Raw genomic sequence first — 20450 nt, forward strand, 5'->3', positions numbered from 1 at the left:
AAGCTTTATGGATGGGTTCAGCGACTATAATTAGATCAAGATATATAAAAATAACATCCCAAAGGTATCATTCATCACTGACTTTGGTATTTTTTGTTATCTTGTTATGGCATTCAGTCTCAAGAATTAGGAGCTACCTGTCAAAGGTTGGTAAATAAGATTTTTAAAGATATTATTGGGAAAACTACAGAAGTATATGTAGATGACATGTTAGTCAAGATTCTTGTGAAGCCTGACCACATAATCCATTTGAGGGAAGCTTTTGAGGTCTCGAAATACCACAAAATGATGTTAAATTCTGCAAAGTGTGCTTTCAGAGTGGGATCGGGAAAGTTTTTGGGATTGATGGTCTCCAAGAGGGTAACTGAAGCAAATCCTGATAAGATAAAGGCCATTTTGAACATGGAGCCTCCGCGGTTTATCAAGGATGTTTAAAAACTCACTAGAAGGGGTTCTACATTGGGACGATTTGTTTCCAAATATGGAGATAAGTGCTTGCCATTCTTTAAGGCTTTGAAGAAGTTAAAAGATTTCATATGGACTGAGGAAAGTCAAGAGGCGTTTGAAGGATTGAAGAAATACATGGTTCAAGCCCCTTTATTGGCCAAACCAGTTCTGAATGAAACTTTATACTTATATTTGGCCGTTTAAGAAAATGCCTTGAGCGCCATATTGGTTAAGGAGGAACTTAAAATACAGGAACCCATATATTATGTCGATAAGATTCTGTATGGGGCTGAGTTGAATTATTTGACCATTGAAAATTTTGCTTTAGCCTTGGTGATGGCCTCAAGGAAGTTGTGTCCTTACTTCTAAGCTCATAAGATCAAGGTACTAACAAATCAGCCTGTAAGAGACATTATTCACAGTCCTAAAGCCAGTGGGAGGCTGATTAAATGGGCCATAGAGTTGGGGGAATTTGACATAAGTATAAGCCACGAACGCCTATAAAAGCCTAGGCTTTGGATGACTTCGTGGTTGAATGTTCCATCCCCAACCAAGAAGTCGTGGGGGGGGGGCAAGAAGGTACCGTGCGTCGGCACATGGAGGGAAAAGAGGAGAAGGAAGAAGGACAAAACAAGGATAGGGAATTTTAGGTTCTCTATTTTGATGGAGCATCAAAAACAAGTTCGAGTGGACCAGGGCTAGTCTTACAAAGCCCCGATGGATTCTTGATCGAATACGCTATGAAGTTAGATTTTCTAACTACAAATAATGAAACTAAGTATGAAGCTCTAATAGCTAGCCTTGGCCTAGCAGGGATGTTGAGAGACAAAAACTTGAATGTTTGTGGAGATTCAAAACTTATGATATCCCATGTCAAGGGAGAGTTTGAAGCAAGAGATGAAACAATGGCAAAGTATGTACGCCTGGTGAGAGCTATGATAACACAATTCGATGAGTGCCATGTAGAGCACATCCCAAGAGAGGAAAATGTTAAGGATGATGCATTGTCCAAGTTTGCTTTGTTAGAGGTAGAAGAAAGTTCTGGGTGCGTGTATTTTTATGTTTTGAAAAAACACAGCATAGATATGAAGCTTGTTTCCCCTATATTGCTTGGGAAATCATGGATATGTCCCATTAATAACCATTTCCGAACTGGTTGGCTCCTGACTGATGTGACAAAAGCACGAAAATTGGCTGTACAAGCACTGAGATGTTCTTTGATTGATGGAATTTTATACAAGAGGTCTTATGCGGTTCCCTACCTGAGATGACTTAGGCCCGGAGAGGCACGTTTGGCCCTTGAAGAAGTATATGAAGGAATTTGTGGACAACACTTAGGGGCGGAGCTCTTGCACACAAGATAACAAGGTTAGGCTTCTATTGTCCGAAGATGATAGTTGATGCTAAAGAATATGTGAAGAGACGTGATCGTTGTTAGAAACATGCCCCTGTAGTAAGGCAGCCTCACGAAATGCTTACTTCCATAAATTCCCCAATCCTGTTTGTTATGTGGGGAATGGATATTCTTGGGCCTTTCCCAATGGCTACTGATCAAAAGAAGTTCTTGATTTTAGCAATTGATTACTTTACTAAGTGTATCGAAGCCAAGCCTTTGGCCAAGATTACAACTAAACAAGTTGCCCAAGTCTTGTGGGAAAACATCATGTGCAGATATGGAATCCTTCACATCTTTGTAACCGCTAATGGAACACAATTCAATAATGAGGAGTTTAGGAAGTACTGTAAGGAGAATGAGATCAAGTTGCGTTTTACTTCCGTGGCCCATCCTCGGGCTAATGGGCAAGCAAAAGTGGCAAATCGGATTATTCTGGATGAATAAAAGAAGAGGATTTAAAAGTCCAGAAATAACTGGGTAGATAAGGTACTTCCAATACTTTGGGCTTACAGAACAACTTGCAAGGTCACGGCAGGAGCAACACCATTCATGTTAGCATATGGGGCAGAAGCAGTCGTACCAGTAGAGATATCACATTCATCACCGAGAATCCAAGCATACAACGCTAAGGAAAATGAGGAGGGTCAAAGGTTATCCTTGTATGTAATACATGAAATGCGGGATGAAGCACATGCGAAGATTGTGGAATATCAGAAAAAAGCCTCTTTTTATTACAACCTGAGGGTGATAGAAAGGTTCTTTAAACAAGGAGATCTAGTCTTATGGAAGGTTGAAGCATCAGGAGTTGGACAGAAAGGAAAGCTCGCCCCAAACTGGGAAGGGACGTACAAAGTTAAAATTGTTCAAGGACGAGGATCTTACAAGTTGGAGACTATGGAAGGAGAAGAAGTTCCAAGGACTTGCATGCTCAAAACTTGAAGATCTATTATATATAGTTCGGTGGAAAAGAAGTGTATACTTGTTGAGGTGGCAACAAGGTTCAAAAGAACCATGAAGTTTTGGTTGCTTAGAATTTATATTTTAATTCAATAGGATTTGTATTTTAGCTTATGACTATTAGGGTCGAACCCATCTTATGTAAGGTTTTGAAAGACCAAATTATATTCTTGAAGCTACGATTTTCCTGGTTTTAGAAGACCAAGTTATGTTCTTTAAGTTATGTTTTACTAAGCTTCGAAAGGCCAAAGTCATAAACTTAAACGGAATAACAAATAACCAAAACAAGAATCGAAGAATACTTCATAAAATTTCAAAAGTATTTTGCAAAAGAAAGAAATCTAAAGCGAAGAAACTAAGCATTTAATTTAGAAGGCCCAGACTCCTCGTCAGAGCCACCCTCGGAGCCACTCTCTGAAGTCTCCTTGGAAGTTTCTTGAGTTGACCCCTCGGAAGTTTCCTCAGAGGTCTCTGCCGAAGTCTTCACAGAAGTATCTCCAGACGCCTTTTGAGGTAATTTCCTTGAAGGATCTTCCACTCTGGCCTTCTTCACGCTAGGCTCAGCTTCTTCCTCAGAGGAGGATTCTTCTTCTTCGGAGCTAGACTCAGCCTCCATCCTCTTTTGGCCATGACCCTCCACTGACGAATTAGCTGAAGAGCCCCTTGGATTAGGAGAAGGGTTATATTAACCTTCTCTGATAAGATCCAAAACTTTCTCTATAACGCCCCCGAGAGTTGGAATTTTAAGAGGACAAGGGAAGGGCGTTTCCTCGAGGACTTCCGGGAATTCAGCCTGAATAGCCTCCAACGTGGCGTCCCAGCCCTCCTTATAACTCATAGGATGAGTAAGGGAGTCATGCTCCTCCATCAAAATTTTGAACTCCTGAGAGTCCATCCAGGCGTCGAAACCTTTTTACATTTCGTCATTTATAATGACGATCTTGGCCCGAGCAGTCTCTAAGTTAGAAGTTGAGGAGTTGAGCTAGGCCTTGAGGCTCTCAATTTCTTGATTGGCCTCCTTAAGCTTCTTGACGGTATCGTCGTTGCCAACTTTCCAGGCCTTGGCCTGGTAAGCGCCCCTTGAAAAATTGGCGTTTGCCTTAAAAGAAAGACAAATAAAGGAAAATAAGTTTGATTCAGTATAGGACAAGTAATTAAACAAGGAATGCTTGAAGATAAGTTACCATTACCAGAACCTGAGCACCGAATAGCTCATTGGCCTCCAAGTCCTTCTACAGGACATGATCTTTATAGTCTACCGAGGAAATAGACTGAAGCGACCATTCTTTGGCATGCTTCATGTTCCCAAGGATTGTGTCTTTTCCCTGGATTCCCCATACGGGCTGGAAGAAGGCCTCCGACTTCTGTTTTGTGCGCAGGGGTTGGCTGGGGCCTTCCTCATTCCCTTCTCCAACTTGGAGCAGAAATTCTGGAAAGCGGTCTCCAAGCCGGGGCCTTTAAAGACCTTCCCCGCCCGCTTCATTCTGGTGGTTTCTAAGTCCTTAAGCTTAGTCACCTCCACTATTTCTTTAGCCACTGCACGAAGGAAGTAATAACACTTGAGGAAACAAGTTAAAAAGAAGAAACTTCAGAGTTAAAGCCTAAATTTAAAAACTTACTCTTCATAGAGACGGGAGACAGACCGCGTTCAACAAGGACTATCTCCCTGGTAAGATCCCAGGAAAGAGATGCCCCATTATCCTGAGTAAGGAGATTAAAGGCTTTTTCCTCCCCTTTAGACAACACAATGTCGTTCGGAATCCTGTCGACCACCTGCCCAAAGGATGAGCGGAAGAGCGTTCCCCAGCCGCCTTCCCAGAACAAGTAAACAAATTCTTTCTTCCAACCCAGATTGTTGTCGGGAATAGACACCCCGTTGACAATATGAGGGATGGTAGGGCGTTGATTCATGGCAACCCACCCTGGATTCTTGTCAGAGCTATTTTTGAACTGAAAAATCTTCCTAAAAACTGTGACGGTAGGGGGCACATTGTGCTTGGCATATTACGACAAGAAACAAAGGATTAGCCTCTAAGCTTTGGGAGGAAGTTGACAGGGGTTGATCCCAACATCTACAAGAAGAATAGGGATAAAAGGGTGAAAAGGGAACCTAACTCCAGCCCTGATTGTGTCCCTGAAGACACACAAAGTATCCTTTTTCCAATGGCAAGCCCTGTCTGCGGTGCTTGCGAAGATCAACTTATAAGGCTTCTAAACCTTGAACACAGTGTTAAGCTTCTCCAACTCCTTGGCATCATAAAACGTGTTAATGTGATCAAACACGTCCAAATGAGCGTCAGAGGGGTACTTATCTCCCCGGGTGTTGATCATATCGATCAAACAAGAATATCTAGATCGAATGGGGAACTCATTTGACCTCCTGGCCACATTCATCTTAGCCAATCGAGCTGATTTTTTGTCTGCCATGTGAAATGCAGAAGAACATGTGTTTAAGCATAAAAATGCAGAAAAATATGAATTCATGCACATGATGTATGAGTTTATGCAGAAAATTGCAGAAAAACATGAATTATGCAGAAAAAAACCAGAAATCATATGAAGGTACTCGTATAACAACCCAGAACTTTAAAGGAGAACTGTAAAAAGAGAACTTTATGTAGAGAAAAAAATTTGAAGGTCTTTAAACCGGAAACAGAGCTGGATTGTCGAAGAAACCAAGGATAACCAGAAAGGCTTAGAGTTTTTTGAGAGAAGGAAGGCAAGGTGTGTGAAATGAGAAGTGAGGAGAAATGATTCAACTCACTCCTTTATATAGGCAAAGGGAGGAATATGAAAGGGAAAAAATCCCATAAAAGCTAAAGCCCAGTTTCCGGAAGCTTCCGGAGTATAGGCATGAAGAGGAATATGAAAGGGAAAAAAGCCCATAAAAGCTAAAGCCCAGTTTCTAGAAGCTTGGGGAGTATTCTTGAGGTTTCTAAAACCAAGGCCCAAAAGGCCCAATCCAATTAGGATTAGGAAAATGAAAGGCCCAATCCATTTAAGGATTAAAAACTAGAAAGCCTAAAACATTTGATAAAGACTAAGATCTAGGTCGAATTTGAGGTCGTGGATTCTGTTTGATAAACTTTGAATAGAATCCTAAAAATGAACCTTTGAAATGACCAGGATCTAGGTCAAATATGAGGTCATGGATTATGTTCAAAAAACTTCAAATAGAAGCCTAAAAATGAACCTTTGAAACGACCGGGATCTCACTTACAAGTGGGCCCTGACAGGTGGGGCAGGTCTCATTGAGAGATGGCCTCATTAATATTTCTGGAAATTTAGACAATAAAACTGTAATTTCTAAAAAGAGATGATCTACTGCAAACACTTCGCTCACCTGAAAAATAATAAAAAATATTATAAAATATCAATTATAAAATATTAAAATAACATTTACAAAAATAAAATGATACAAAAGTTAATTATCAAATAAACTAAATACATTGAAACTAAAAAGAAGTAGAATTTATCTCAAATGTTATTATTATTGTTATTATTATTATTATTATTATTATTATTATTATTATTATTATTATCATTATTATTATTATTATCATCATCCTCATCATCATCATCACCATTATTATTATTATTATTATTATTATTATTATTATTAAACGATGGTGATATTATTATTATTATCATTATTATCATTATTAAATGATAGGGGCTAAAAATAACCCTAACTGCGTACTAAATAAATGCATTAATTATGCCTAATTTGGTCCAAAGATGAAGTCCAGTTATTAAGGCCCAACAATTAGTGTGTCTTTAATTGGGCTCAAAGGGCCCGCAAACCAAGGATTTATTATTAAAATTTGTAGGCCTAGTATCAGCCCAAATTGTGATTAAGAAAACAAGTTCAAATCAGAATCGAACTCTCAAAAGAGTAGTCCTCAAGCCACACGGTCCTATAAGGAAGCAAATACCTACATTCTAGGACTCCAAAATTTATTCTAAGTCTGAGAATTGCCCATGAAGTCTCCCAATCCTAATTCAATCCAAGGCATCCTATGCCTATATAAGGTGCCTCACCCCACAAATCAGAACTATATTTTTTGACTTGATCCTTGGCACACAGCAAGGTACATAGGCATCTAGTGAAGGAAGATTGAGTCACGAGGCACGGGAACATTCAGACCGAGTCTTGAAGCTCACGAAACCTAGCATTAAATACATCCGAGTTTTTTACCCATAATATTAAATGATGGTGATATTATTCTAATTCTAATTATTATTATTATTATTATTATTATTATATAAAAATGCACATTCAATACGATTTTATGGTTGATTTACTTGAATAGTAATTGTACATGCATGTCATTTTGTGATAAATTTGTCTACTATTTCGTGTACTTTGTATACAATATATTTACGTATGATAAATTTAATTATATAATTTTTTTGATGAACAAAATATGATTTTATTGATTACTCAACTCACTTAACAAAATATAAGCAACCTCAACAACAACAAAACTCCTGTTGAAAACTCGATTCAAAAATAACATGACTCTTTATCTGGTGTATGTGATGCCATATTAGCAGATCATTTAATATGTAACAAAGACCATATTTTTCACACCTAGAACAATTCACGACACTATTCTACCACCTTACCAAAGCGTCAACACATTGGTATTATACTTTTTATAGCCTGTGTGACCACCAAAAAATCAGACTCGAGCTCCCCTTCTAATCATCTTTTTCCTTTAATCCAGCTGAGGGCCTCCTTGTTTGCAATAACTTCCGGTAGCTCTAGTGAAACTACATCTCTTCTTAATAGAGTTTGTGTTTCAACGGCTTCTCTTGTATTGTCCCTTTTTACCATACCAATACTATAAACAAGTTATTCATTAAACAAAATTGCATCGACCGTCATCTTTATTTTGTCCATCTGTGACTTAACCCAGATAACAGCTCCATCTTCTTCAAAAGAATTCAGAAATAAAGCCTTGGTGGTACTCTTCTGGGCCATTATCCATTGTAAATGGTATTGTTTGGCTGATGCAATCAATTAATTTTCTATATCATGCTTTTATTTCCACAACATTTCATTCATGACCTTCCAGATAGCGCAACAGATAGTCAAAAAGACCCTGCTGAGTACTCTGAGCCTGAGAAAGAAAAAGTTTCCCTGGATAGTGGCTTGCAGCTTATTTCGATTGAGTCACTTGACAATGTAATGTACAACAACATTGTCAACTGTGACACTGCTAAGCAGATCTGGGAAAAGATTGAAATACTCTGTGAGGGAACTAAGGAAGTTAGATCTAATCAAAGAAGGATACCGATTTCACAGTATGAGGGTTTCATGGCTAAGCCAAAAGAAAGTATTACTGATGTGTTTGAAAGGTTTAATAAGCTGATTAATGACTTGCAGCTCCATAAAAAATATTATGAAGCTGAAGAAGTGTACTTGAAGTTCTTGCTTACACTCCCTGACCATTTGGAACAAAAAATTTCAGCAATCAGAGAAGGGAGAGACTTGAGCAGAATAACACTGGAAGTTCTATATGGAATTCTCAAAACATATGAACTAGAAATGATTCAAAGAAAATCATTGAGATCTGGTCAAGGACATGTTGTAGATGGTTCAAGTGCTTTAATTGTCAATGAAAGCCAAACCTCTAATGATGAGCCAAGATCTCAAACTCCAGTTGCTTCAACAAGTGAGCAAAGAACAAATGATTCATAGGAATAAGTCATTCTGGAATTGGAAGAATTAGAGTTCTACACCGTAGATGAACTTGATGAGCTTGATCAGTCAATGGCATATCTGGAAAGAAATTTCTCTAACATTAGAGTAAAGAAGCCAAGATTCTTCAAGGGTAAAGGACAACCATTCAACAAAGACAACAGCTAGAAAGGAAAAGGGATGTACACATCTGATTGCAAGAATGGCTACAAAATTGGATATGTTGACAAATCAAAGATAAAGTGCTTCAACTGTGATGAACTAGGTCAATTTGCTATAGTATGTAGGAAACCTAAGAAAACAAAGAAAGATAAAGCTTATCTTGAACTGGAAGCAAAGTATGAAGCTCTTCTGAAGAAACAGCAAAGTAAAGCTTATATTACAGAGGAAAAGAGTTGGGATGATTCTGAAAATGATGAAGATGAAGAATTTGGAAATTATGCCCTTATGGCCTTGGAGCAAGGAGAATCATCCTCATCTTAAACACAGGTACCAACTCTTACCACAATTCATTTAAATGTAAGTCAATATAAGGAAACTGTAGAGAAGATGAGCACAGAAATGTTTCATATTCACACCATTATGGTTGCTGCAGATGAAGAAGTTAGAAGGCTGGCAAAGATAAATGAAAAACTTGAGAGTGAGAAACAAGAAGTTGAACTGTTGTTGGTGAATCTTGAAGCTATAAGACAAGAGAATGCATATCTATAGAACAAGCTCAAGTGTGCAAGTGAAATTGAAGCAGTGCTAAGGGAGAAGCTGGAAAAGAATGAAGTGAAGTTGAAGTCCTTCAAAAATGCATCTGTGTTGGTTGGACAATACCATGAGAAAAATAAGACATGTGCAAATATTGCTATTGGTCTTGATTATGATGCTTTGAAAAATACCATGAAAATGTTCCAGCTATGCTGAAAAAGGTTGTATCACCTATGTTCAAGGCATATGAAGTTAACTTCAGTGAAGAAGAGTTGATTATCAAGCAAGAAATTGCTGATGAGGATAAAGAGAAGAAAAATGCAGAAGCAAGTCAATCTTCCAAAACTGAAGTGAAGCTTATGGATAAACAAAATCCCAAGATATCTATTAAAGAAACCAAGACTTGCGATGCAAGAAAGAAGAAGAAAAATAAAAATGGGAAAATTGGGATAAACAAAAGCAACAATTTTGCTTATGTTGCAGATGCTCCAAGAAAGAAATATGAAAAATGTGGCTCTGTGAATCACCTAACTCGCCTTTGTAAAAAGGCTGTTAGCAAGCTAATTGAAGGAGCCTACAAATACAATGAAGCATATGCAAAAGACCCCTACTCTTTCTGTGATAAGTTTGATTGCATCCCTTGCAACTTAAAACTGATGAAAAGTTCTCACAAACTGAGAGTAGACCTTAAAAAACAAAAATTGGGTCTATATCAGATAGGGAAAATGCACAGCAGTCAATGAATTCAATTTTATCTGAAACTACTCATTCCACTTCTGCTAAATCAGTTAACAAGAAGAAAGTACCCAACCTGCTTGGGTTGCTAAACACACTTAAAACTCATTGTGTGTAAGGGAAAATGAAGAAAATAATATGGATCATTGACTGTTGTGCATATGTTGTGTACTTGATGATTACATAAACAATACACCTAAGTAGATTTTACTTAGTGAAATAATGTAGCACTCGACGGATAAGGATTATAGTCCCGACGGATAAATCATTATAGTCCCGACGGATGATAACTTATTATGCGTCGAGTGAGTAGCTTATGTAATAATGAGTCTGTAGCATATTTCTGCATACACCTTTGTATAGATTCTGTAGTAGCATAGAATTCATGTTGACTTTAACTAGATATGCAGAATAGGTTGATTAATTGTACATAGATGATGTCTTGTAATTCTGCATAAATGAATTGAAGTCAAGTGTCAAAATAGCTACCGACGAATGATTAACAAAGCCATCGACGGATGATCAAATAGCTATCAATGGATGTTCAATATAGCAGTCGACGGATGATCAATGAAGCCATCAACGGATGATCATAAAGTCGACGGATGATCATGTACTCAACGGATAAAGAATTCAAATATCAGTTGACAATGACAACTGGTAACATGCGTTGAAGTGTATGCAAATGGAATGAGGAAGCCTATTAACTGGGTAATAGAGAACAAAGTAACAAAGCATTAGACCCGATAGTTTTTACAATGATCCTGTCTTTTGACTTTGTAATCTTGGTAATATATAAACCAAGAAGTAGCAAATGGAAACTAACATCTGAGATACAAAAAGTGAGAAACATTTGTAAGCAGAATTATTAGCATTTCTCTGTATTCTCAGTAGTTCATATTTGTAAGCAGCTATGAGCATTCTTGCACACAGAGTTCTCTCGATATAATATATATCTCTGGTGGAATTGTTTAAATCCACCAGAAAGTTTTTAAAGACTCTTGTTTTTAATTACTTGTGTTTTGATTCACTTAAGTTTCTATTCCGCATTGTGCTAATCAACACACTTATATTTAAATTCGAGTTCGAACATTTTTATTTTAAGAAAAAGGTTCAAGAATTCCATTCAACCCCCCTTCTGTAATTCTTGCTATATTGTTAAGGGACTAACAATTGGTATCAGAGCAAGCTCTTAACTTAAAACGAATTTAAACATCAAAACAATTCAGCAAGATGAACAAGAAGGATGTTGGAGTCAAGATTCCTTTTCTAGATAAAGATAATTACCATCATTGGAAGGTAAATATGCATCTTCATATGCTTTCTCAAGATGAGGCCTATGTGGACTGCATAGAAAGATGCCCTCAAGTTCTAATGAGAGCTGCAATAGGAAATGAGCCATCAGTCCCCAAGCCAAGGCATGAATGGTCTAATCCTGACATTGAACAAGTCAGGAAGGATAAAAAGGCCATGAGTATTATGTTTAATGGAGTTGATGCAGACATGTTTGACAACTTTATCAACTGCAAAACTGCCAAGGAAGTTTGGGATACTATACAGATAATCTGTGATGGCACTGAGCAAGTTAGAGAAAATAAGATGCAGCTCTTGTAATATCCGGGATATATCGTGTAATTATTTTTTCTATTATATAATTATTATGTGTGTTCAGTATCTATTCTGTGAACTAATTGTTAAGTGTTATCTGTACTTGAATATTCAAAAATAATATTAATTGAGTATTTTAATTTTTATATGTCCAAAATAAAATATAGATAATTGTCATATCTTGCTAATTATTTTTATGTTGGTTTATGGATTTATAAGAATCATATAAAATTTCTAAAATCTTTTTCCGGGTAATTAAAATCTATTTTATAAAAACGGGAACCAACCGACGTCACCCGTTATTACGTTTTTGGAACCCGAAACTCTTTCGAGAACTCCTTCCTAACCTAATTGTAATATTCCGAGCATATTCCATGTTTCGACTTTTTTGATCCGGCGTACGGTTTGTCCTGCGCGGGTCCCGGCGCAACATTTTCGATACAATATTCGTTTCGGTAAATCAATAAAACCCGTATTTTCGATAAACGGGAGCTTTTTATTAAACTATCCCAATTATCACTTCGTAATACGTGTAACCAGGCGCTGAGACCAATACCGCAGTACAAATTGTACTGATTTGGATAATTATCCCGAAAACTGATACCATTTGGATCAGTTTTTACAAATAAACGTACCGTTTTATATCCGGAATGATCCAACGGGATAATAATTTTCTGTAATTATAAATAGCCTTTTACCGTATTTTATTTCGTATCAAAATCATTTGCAGACAGATAATTATACAATTTTCAGAGAAAAGCCCTAATTACATAAACTGTTCTAAGAATCAAATAGCAAAACGAAGGCGTTACCGATCTCTGTTTTTAAAGCTAGAGTAACCAAAACGAAGGATTTGAAGTGTTCTATCAGATTCTGAGCTTTGTTTCACTGCAGAAATCAAGGTTATTTTTCTAAAAATTTATTTATTTTCGAATTTATTTTATTAAAAATATGAATTTTTGGTCGGATGATTGTTAGTATGATTTGATGATTGCATGTTGTAGAGCTTGTTTTCCTGATGATTTTCATATGTCATACGTCTGATTTGGAGTTCAATAACATGCTCAAAAGTGGGTTTAATTTTCGAATTTCAAAATTAGGGTTTATAACCCGTATGAATGTTCTTAATTGAAATTTGGGGGTTTCTTATTCTGTGATAGATTGATGTTGTGTTATAGTGGGTTGTGTTCTCTGTGAAATTTGCAATCTAGTCGTATAAGTTTCATGAACCAACGAGGTCTGTAGAGAAGGGAGTAGTGTTTTGAGGTTTTCCGATGTTCGCCGGAAATTGGAAAACTTCACGGCCAAATTTCGGCCAACTAAGGGATTGTTAGGATGAATTGATTGCATGGTTGTGTTCCTGGTGTTGTGTAGATGTGATATGGAGGTGTTGGTGGGGTGAGGACGCCGGGAACGTGTTCTCCGGCGAACCCGACTGTTTTCCGGCGAAGGGCTGGAAAATTACAGTTTAGTACCCCAACTTTTGAAAACGATGCAGTTAGGTCCCTGAAGTTTCCAGACTTTGCAAATTTAGGATTCCTGTTTATAAAATGTTTAAAAATCATATTTCCTATTTATTTTTATTATAAAAATTCATTTTTAAATTCTGAAAATTCTAAAAATTATTATTTTAATTCTGAAAATTATTTTTAATTCACAAATAAATCTAAATTAATTAGTTAATTAATTTCAGTTAATTTATAATTGATTAATTGGTCAATTAATTCGAAAATTAATTGATTAATTGATTTAATTAATTATTAATTGATTTTAATTAATTATTTAATTAGATTTAATTATTTAAAAATGATTTAAAAATTCTGAAAAATAGTTTCGAGCTTTAAAATATTATTCTAAATTATTTCCAAGGCTCGAGAATTATTCTAAAATTATTTCGGAGCCAGAATGGGCCAACCGAACCCTGTTTATTAACCCGAAATTGATCCAACGACCCGTTTTAATTTCGAAAAATGTTTTAAAAATCATTTTAAATACCAGAAAGCCTATTTATGACCTGAGACTTCTTTATAAATAATATATCATTGATTACGTGATGTATTATGTGCTATATGTGACTTGTTAATTGACTATCGGTCTATATATTCGGTGTTTACTTGATTATTGCATAACTTTCAATCCGTTAATCGGATTTGGGTAAACCGAAGGGTAGATAGAAGTATGTGTTGAATAGAATTCCATGAGTAAATTATTGATAGATGCTTATGATATGTGAGCAGAAGAGGCAAGACGTAAGAAAAGGGAAACAGATAGTTGAAGAGTAAGACGGTTGTGATTGGAAACGAGTGCAGTGTAGTAAGCTAATATCAAGCAAGTGTTATGAACTTTCTCGAGATATTGTAGTACTTGATAATCCTGTGATATTGCAAGTGCTTTGAAGCATAGAAACCTAAATCCTAATTTCAGTTATTATTCTTGAGCCATGAATCATATTCTTTCTAATCCATTGATTATTGTATACCCAAACAAGAACCACAAATCTACGATACTACTCCACAAATACATACAAACTAAATACCAAACACTGAAATGAACTATTATATACTCAACCCATGGTATCTTATACTTGGAAAGACCAAATCCTTGAAACCTTGAAACGTTGATTCCTTTGTTATCCAATTCTTTCATTACCCAGCATCCAAGCTTTTAAATTGCCTTATTGATCCTTACAAGGATTGAAACCCTTTCATTGTTAAACATTTATTGTTGTTAATGATTTCGGTTATTGTTTATTATTGCATATTCTGTTATTATGTTAGAATTGGATTGTTTTTATAAAATTGTGGACCAGATTCGTGGTCAGACCATATAATGGTCAAGTTAGGCCAATGTGAGCCTTGGATCCAGTAGTTAGAGCAATGTTGTGTGCCTTGCTCGGGGTTAGTGCGTGACTGATCAGCAGCCTAACCTTGGTTTTTTAAATTAAAAGTATAATATCCAATTCCAAATCATAATCCATTGTTCACTTGATATCATAACCATATTCATCTGATGATCATTATTCTCAGTTTTGTCATTGTGACTTGCTGAGCTAGTTAGCTCATTTGTGCGATGTTGTTTAAATTCTTTCCAGTTAAAAAAGGAACCAATTGGTAAAGAGGATCCCCAGTCCAGCGCGAGAGCTAGGGGTTCAGGTTGAGAAAGCGGAGCTAGTAGGCTTCTTTTGGAATAATTTAAGTTTGTAAAAGTTTGTAATAATGTTTAATACTCAGTTTGAGTTTGAAATAGTTGGGATTTGAACGGTTTGTAATATATTAGTGTGTTTGGCTTGTGTGCATACTTTAACCTGTTGCGGTCCGTGGTGGTTGGTAAGTAGGGTCACTGCATATATTATTATTATCTTTATTATTGTTATAAGCAGGTTATAATTAAGGTGTGTGTGTGGACCCCAAATTTCTGACCCGGGTTTGGAGGGCGCCACAGGTTTGGTATCAGAGCTACAGGTTATAAGTCACTGACACAAGCCTAGGTTGACGAGAATGGTTAGAGGGATATGATTAGAAGTAAGGTATAGGATGATAGAATGACGGGAGGTTGAGTGTTATGGTATAACCGGTATTAGTATAGTTTGCGTCGTGGTACGAGATTCTTATATTACGATATGATTTCAGATAGCAGAGATGGCCGACTCTTTTATTCCCGTATCAGCTGATCACTCAGAGCCTTCAGTTGGAGCACCAGCATCGGATCCACGTCCTGTGATTCCACCAGCATTGGCTATTCTACCTCCACCGGTGTTGCAGCCCGTACCATTGCAGGCTATTCCACCTCCAGGCATGAGGCCACCTGTCAGAGGACCCCCACCAGCTGATTCAGATTCCACTGGGCATTCAGTAGCGAGTGCCCCATTCCAGTCTACATTGCCCCCAGTTCCTTATTACCGGTATGAGGCTCTTCTATTGGAGCGTGATTCCTTGTTGGCTCAGATTAGAGAGTTACAGCATATCATTAGGACTACAGATGTTGATCGTGGTGTGAGGAAGCTTCGAGAGGAGATTCATGTGACACGGAGGGTTCTTGAGGCTAGGCTACATGGAGCTACACTACCTGGCAAAGGCCCTGATGCACTGCTGGGCTTGGCTACTGAGGTGATGGAGGACTTTGAGAGGCTGGCAGGACCAGAGTTTTCTTGGAGTTGAGTTAGAGATTTTGAGATGGAGATGCTGAGCAGTGTTGTTATGGTTATGTAGTATGGACAGTAGTGTGTAGTGTGTATCAGTAGACTTTTGAGTTGTATTTATAGACTAGCGATGCTGACTAGTGAGTAGGTTGTTGTACCCTTTTTGCTTTTACTTTTGAAGCGTCTTTACGCTTGTACTACCTAAAACTTTTGATCTATATATCAGTACCTTTTCCTTTCCAACACTGTCATTTACTTTATCGCACATGTTTTACTTTACCTTATTTATTGCACCAGTATACCCTGTGATACCATGTACCCTGTTTTCCATAACTGTTTATATTCTGTAAAGAAGCATGCAATTTACTTAGTTACAACTGTTTTAAAAAAGAGATATTTCTATTTTACAAAACTTTTCTTTTATACAAAGATTTGATTCAAAAGCTAAATAAATTGATTGATTCTTTACAGAAAATGCCTCCCAGAAGAAATACCCGCACCAACACCCAGAATGAAGAAACCAACAACAACAACAATAACAACCAAAATGATATAAACCAGAATGTGAACCCAGGACCCATAGACCCAGAAATAGCCCAGATTCTTCAAATCTTGGCCCAACAAACAATTCACCTGGCACAACAACAGTAGAGACAGACCAATCCCTAGGTAACTTTCAAAACTTTTCAGGCAGTAAACCCACCAGAATTCAAGGGTTCCTTAGAGCCAATTGAAGCAAATGTGTGGTTAAAGGAAATAGAGAAGGCATTTGCCTTGGTAAAAGTGAAAGAGGAGCAGAAGGTTGAATTTGCAAGTTACTATCTGAAGAATGAGGCCACCTATTGGTGGGAGATGGTGAAGACATTGGAAAGCACAAATGTTATTACTTGGGAAAGGTTTAAGGAATTGTTTTTAGAAAAGTATTTTCCTCAGTTTGTTCAGGATCAAATGGAGCTGAAGTTTTTAGAATTAAAGCAAGGGAACATGTCGGTAACAGATTATGAGGGGAAGTTTGAGGAATTGTCAAGGTATGTGCCGTCGTATGTTGATACTGATAGAAAGAAAGCTAAGAAATTCCAGCAAGGCTTGAAGCCATGGATCAGAGGGAAGGTAGCTATTTTTGAATTGGATACCTATGTCGGGGTTGTACAGAAAGCTATGATCGCAAAGACAGAGAGTGAGATGTTCTAGAAGGAAAAGGAAAGCAAGAAAAGGAAAAGTTGAGGGAAGTGAGGGTCAGTCACAAACAGGGAAGTTTCCAAATTTTAAGAAGGGCAAGATTCAGCCAGGGAGAAATTTTAATTTCAGGAGACAAAATGCAGGACACGGAGGCCAGGGCAATCGTCCAGCTAATGTGAATCAGCTGAATCAGTTGAGATTAACTTTTCCAGATTGTCAAGTATGTGGAAAGAAGCATGGAGGAGTTTGTAACAAGTTGAATGTGGTATGTTTTAAATGCAACCAGAAAGGGCACTACTCGAGGGAGTGCCGAAATCAGCCAGCAAGAGAGCCAGCGAATAAGGATTAGCCTATCCGGAATCCAGCAGTGAAGGTTCCAGCCATTGGATTTACATGCTTTAAATGTGGGAAGCCAGGACATATGGCCAGGGATTGCAAGACACCAGCCCCAGTCAGTAATGCATTAAGGATTATGGGATCTACCCCAACAGTGAATGAGACTCCGAGGGCTAGAGTTTTTGACATGTCGGTGAAGGATGCGATCCAGGATACGGATGTCGTGGCAGGTACGCTTAATGTGAATTCTTTATGTGCCAAAGTGTTAATAGATTCGGGAGCAACTCGATCGTTTGTTTCACAAGATTTTGTTAGTAACTTAAATTTTCCAGTTGGGTATTTAAATGAAATAATGACGGTGGAAGTAGCAAATCAAGAACGTGTAACTGTTAACCAAGTTTGTGGGAATTGTGAGATTGAGATTTCTGGTAGTAAATTTTGTGTAGATTTGATACCGTTTAAGTTAGGAGAATTTGACGTTATATTAGGGATGGATTGGTTATCTAAGCATGATGCTCAGATAGATTGTCAAAATAAGAAAGTTATGGTGAAAACGCCAGATGAAAGAATAGTAACGTTCAAGGGACAGAAGCAGGTAAAGAAGTTCTTAATGATGATTCAAGCCAAGAAGTTACTACGACAAGGATGTGAGCATTTCGTAGCATATGTGATCGACAGAAGTCAGGAGCCAGCAAAACTTGAAAATATTCCAGTTGTGATGGAATTTCCAGACGTATTTCCCGACGAGTTACCAGGACTTCCTCCAGATAGAGAAATTGAATTTGCAATCGACTTAGCACCTGGAACCGAACCAGTATCCAAGACCCCGTATAGAATAGCGCCCGTTGAGATGAAAGAATTAGCAAAACAATTGCAAGAGCTGTTAGAGAAAGGAGTAATTAGACCCAGCGTATCCCCGTGGGGTACACCGGTATTATTTGTCAAGAAGAAGGATGGAAGCATGACACTGTGCATCGACTATAGGGAGCTCAACAAGTTGACGATTAAGAATAAGTATCCGTTACCCAGAATTGATGATTTGTTTGACCAATTGAAGGGAGCCAAGTATTTCTCCAAAATTGATTTAAGATCGGGATATCATCAACTGAAAATCAAACCAGAAGATATACCAAAGACAGCTTTCAGAACAAGGTATGGACATTACGAGTTTTTAGTGATGTCTTTTGGATTGACCAACGCCCCAGCATCGTTTATGGACCTGATGAACAGATTTTTCAAGGAATATTTGGACAAGTTCGTTATAGTATTTATAGACAATATTTTGATCTATTCAAAGATGAAGGAGGATCATGCGGAACATTTAAGGACAACTTTGGAGATTTTAAGGAAAAAGAAGTTATATGCTAAATTGTCGAAGTGTGAGTTTTGGCTACAGGAAGTTCAGTTCTTAGGACACATAGCCAGTAACGAAGGGATCAAAGTGGACCCGGCAAAGATCGAGGCAATTACGAATTGGGAAAGACCGCGAACACCCACTGAGGTAAGAAGTTTCTTGGGATTGGCAGGATATTATCGACGATTCGTTCAGAATTTCTCAAGAATTGCAACACCATTGACAAAGCTTACACGAAAGAATGAAAAGTTTATATGGAATGACAAGTGCGAAGGAAGTTTTCAGGAATTGAAGCGGAGATTAATCACAACACATGTTTTGTCACTTCCAGGCGATCAAGGGAATTTCGTAATTTATAGCGATGCTTCTTACAAAGAATTAGGATGTGTTCTTATGCAGCACGACAAGGTGATTGCGTATGCGTCAAGGCAATTGAAACCACACGAACAGAAGTACCCTACTCATGATTTGGAGTTAGCAGCTATAGTTTTCGCTTTGAAGATTTGGAGACATTATTTGTATGGAGAAAAATGTGAGATTTTCACGGATCATGAAAGTTTGAAATATATATTTACCCAGAAGGAACTTAATATGAGACAAAGGAGATGGTTAGAATTGATTAAGGATTATGATTGCTCGATTAATTATCATCCCGGTAAGGCGAACGTTGTAGCAGATGCGTTAAGTCGGAAGGAAAAGTTAAATGTATTATCCGTACCTGAAGAGATATATAAAGAATTTCAAAAATTGGAATTGGAGAATAGAATTTGCAAGCCTGAGGAAGCAAAAGTGTATGGTATGATTTTCCAACCGGAGTTATTGGAGAAAATAAAGAAATGCCAGAAAGAGGTAATGGATCAAGATATAAATAGTTTGGTAGGTGAGGAATTATGCACGCAACAAGATGATCAAGGTATTCTTAGGTTTTCCTCAAGAATTTGGATTCCACCAGTGATGGAACTGAAAAATGAAATTTTACAAGAGGCACATAGTTCAAGATATTCCATCCATCCAGGGAGTACCAAAATGTACAGAGATTTAAAGAAGAATTATTGGTGGCCAGATATGAAGAGGGAAATTACGGAATGGATTAGCAAATGCTATACCTGTCAGAGAGTTAAAGCAGAGCATCAGAGACCAAGCGGATTGCTACAGCCATTGGAGATTCCAGAATGGAAGTGGGAATATATTACCATGGATTTTATAGTTGGATTACCAAGGAAAAGGACTAATCATGATGCCATTTGGGTTATAGTAGATAGACTTACCAAGTCAGCTCATTTTCTACCTATAAATGAAAGATTTTCGCTCGACAAGTTAGTTCATATGTACTTGAAAGAAATTGTAGTTCGTCATGGAGTTCCAGTGTCTATTGTATCTGATCGAGATCCAAGATTTAATTCAAGATTTTGGAAGAGTTTTCAAGAATGTTTGGGAACAAGACTGAATATGAGTACAGCCTATCACCCCCAAACGGATGGCCAAAGTGAAAGAACGATCCAGACAATCGAGGACATGCTACGTGTTTGTGCTATTGATTTCAAAGGAAGTTGGGACGAGCACTGGTAGAGTTTGCTTATAACAACAGTTATCACGCCAGTATTGGGATGCCACCTTATGAAGCCCTTTATGGACGCAAGTGTAGATCTCCAATATATTGGGACGAAGTAGGAGAACGCAAAATACTCGGACCTGAATTGGTACAGCAGACAAAGGAAGTTGTTGAAATTATCCAGAAAAGATTAATAGCCGCACAAGATCGTCAAAGGAAATATGCTGACCAGTCAAGAAAAGACATGGAATTTGAAGAAGGAAGCTTGGTATTATTGAAAGTATCACCGTGGAAAGGACTAACGAGGTTTGGGAAGAAAGGGAAGCTAAACCCAAGATATGTCGG

At 37.5% G+C, this 20450-nt stretch overlaps 1 protein-coding gene across 1 annotated transcript; it reads left to right on the forward strand.

Moving 5' to 3' along the window:
* The first annotated feature begins 1187 nt into the window (after positions 1 to 1187).
* On the forward strand, positions 1188 to 1718 carry LOC141685561 (uncharacterized). Its single transcript, XM_074490655.1, has one exon. The coding sequence runs from the start codon at positions 1188 to 1190 to the stop codon at positions 1716 to 1718; it is 531 nt and encodes a 176-aa protein (XP_074346756.1).
* Positions 1719 to 20450: the final 18732 nt, after the last annotated feature.

This window comes from Apium graveolens, chromosome 9, assembly GCF_009905375.1.
Source record: "Apium graveolens cultivar Ventura chromosome 9, ASM990537v1, whole genome shotgun sequence".
Lineage (NCBI taxonomy): Eukaryota > Viridiplantae > Streptophyta > Magnoliopsida > Apiales > Apiaceae > Apium > Apium graveolens.